This window comes from Lampetra planeri, chromosome 36, assembly GCF_965212315.1.
Source record: "Lampetra planeri chromosome 36, kcLamPlan1.2.h2, whole genome shotgun sequence".
Lineage (NCBI taxonomy): Eukaryota > Metazoa > Chordata > Hyperoartia > Petromyzontiformes > Petromyzontidae > Lampetra > Lampetra planeri.
In genome coordinates, this window is record NC_136142.1 from 6,571,539 (window position 1) to 6,573,860 (window position 2,322).

Here is a 2,322-nt window from a genome sequence, read left to right on the forward strand (position 1 = left end):
CGTAAACAGAACGTGGCCAATTCGTCACTAGTACAGCACTAGTGTGTAGTGTATAGTGTAGTGTATAGTGTAGTGTACTAGTACAGCACTAACCCGTTGTGTGTTGGAGAGCCAAGCCACAACATTTACAATCCGAGTAAGACGTTTCGCCAGTAATTACAACAAACTTCATCCAACCTCTTCCTACAAACAATCCAGTCGAACTGCGCAAGTCCCGGGTACTCATTAACGAGTTACCAATACATACAAATAATGACATCTAATTGTACCGTGAACCAAAGCGAACTGTCTTCAATGCAGAGCGCGCTGCGTGCCCGCTTCTGCGGCCGTCTGGAACGCTCTTCCTTCCGATATCAGGAAGTCACTGGAGCTATGCGGTTCTTTTATCGTCTTCATTGTAAACTAATTTCTTTAGAACAGTTTTTTGGGGTGTTTAGTTTGTTGTCCGCGCCCCCCCCCACCCTCCTGCACATCCGATTAGCACGGTTGGCTAGGTACGGTGCGAAAGAAGTTCAACAACCTTACAAAGATCCCCCGTGTAGCCTTAACCAGACTTTTGGGGCAAGTGCTGTTAGCGAGCACCTATGAAGGCCGGAACGGCACACGAGGGGGTGAGTGGCCCGCACCACGCCCGACCGCATTTCTCTCCCCAGTGGCGATGTTTACACACCGCGCCAGGTACTCATTTGAGTCTAAGTCGACCCAAGAGAGGCCCACCACCGGTTTAGACAATCGTCACTGGTGTCGGCCGTGAGCGGATTCGTAGTGCGCAGCGTAGCGCTGGCCGCTGCACTGCCGCTCACGTACACGTGAGCGCGAACGTGAGAATCGAATCATTGCTTCAGGGCTGAAATCCTCGACATCCCACGCCTCTCCCGAGCGCACCCTCCTGCTCCTCCTGCTCGGCCCTTGCAGTCCCACGCCATTCTCTTGCCTGCGCCGGGCTTGCGTCGCAGCAACAGTCGGAATGCGTGAGGGTTGCTTCGGGATCACGAAGGGGCGATTGTGGGGAGGGACGGGAAGGAGTGGAGGGACGAGGGAAGAGGACGTTTGTAAGAGCACGTCACGAGTGCGGCCCGGTGAGAAGGAGACGCAGGGACTTGGAGGCTTGGGCCAGGTGAAGATTAATTCATCATGGACCAGGCGATGACATTCGTGAATCCCGACAGGCAGTGCGCCAAGGATTCCATCCGGCTCGTGAAACGCTGCACAAAGCCCGACCGCAAGGAGTTTCAGAAGATCGCAATAGCGACGGCAATTGGCTTTGCCATAATGGGCTTCATCGGCTTCTTCTTGAAACTCATCCATATTCCCATCAACAACATCATTGTTGGCAGTTAAGATCAACTGGAGTTCTACTTTGAAAGAGATGCTGTCACTTCTGGAGTTAATGCCATAATGTTGCAAAATGTGTCCAATGTTTACCAGCAGTTTTTGACATTCAGTTTTGTCTTGACTTATGAATTAAGCCCATGTGAGTGATGCAAAAGGAAGGGACGACAACAGGGTACGCAACACACAAACCGGGCAACAGACACACACACACACTCAGGGCTCAATTGCAGCCGGGTCTGCAAAATATTTACGGACCCGAGACACCACATCCAGTAGACCTCTCGCGCTATCGCTGTGTGCGCTGTATCGGGCACACCGATACAGCGCACACAGCCACTCGTAAGATCTTGAGTGAGAAAGTAATGCAGATAACCCACCACCATCACCCCTCGAACGACACCAACACAGCCTGCGTCGGAGACTTGCACGCGACGTGCAAACCGTTGAGTCCAGGGGCCGACAATCAGCACAACAAGAAGAGCCATTTTTTTGGTCGAATTCGGATTTTTTTGTTTCTCCCAGAGCCACCACGCACGCAGAATACGAGACGGTCGACCTGAACGGCTAAATGTGTATCGCCACGAGGCAGGCCCTTCAAGAGAGCCGCGTGCGGCTCCGGATACGCAGGTTGCCGACACCTGGTTTAGGCGGAGCGAATGAAACACGACGATTCATCGATGATTGTTGATGTTGAACTTCGTTCGCGCCGTACGTAGACAAACCGCGCTATTTGGAGTGTGCGGGGGAAGGACAACAAAGCGAACACAAAAAACAGTTTTAAATAAATTAGTTTTCAATCTAGATTAAGAAAATGTTTCTGCTGTTATTGTTCGATATCTTTGTTTTAATTGAAAGGGTAGTGCCCTCCCTCCATCCCTCCCCTCCCTCCATCCCTCCCCTCCCCTCCCTCCCTCCCCTCCATCCCTCCCTTCCTCCCTCCCCTCCCTCCCTCTCCTCCTCTTCCACCACCTCCACCATAATTCTCTG

General features: G+C 52.2%; 1 protein-coding gene across 1 annotated transcript; it reads left to right on the plus strand.

Annotated features, from left to right (window-relative positions):
- The first annotated feature begins 1,119 nt into the window (after positions 1-1,119).
- LOC144730742 (protein transport protein Sec61 subunit gamma-like) lies at positions 1,120-2,110 on the plus strand. Its single transcript, XM_078611462.1, has one exon. It carries the CDS (start codon positions 1,135-1,137, stop codon positions 1,339-1,341), a length of 207 nt encoding a protein of 68 aa, XP_078467588.1. The 5' UTR covers positions 1,120-1,134; the 3' UTR covers positions 1,342-2,110.
- Positions 2,111-2,322: the final 212 nt, after the last annotated feature.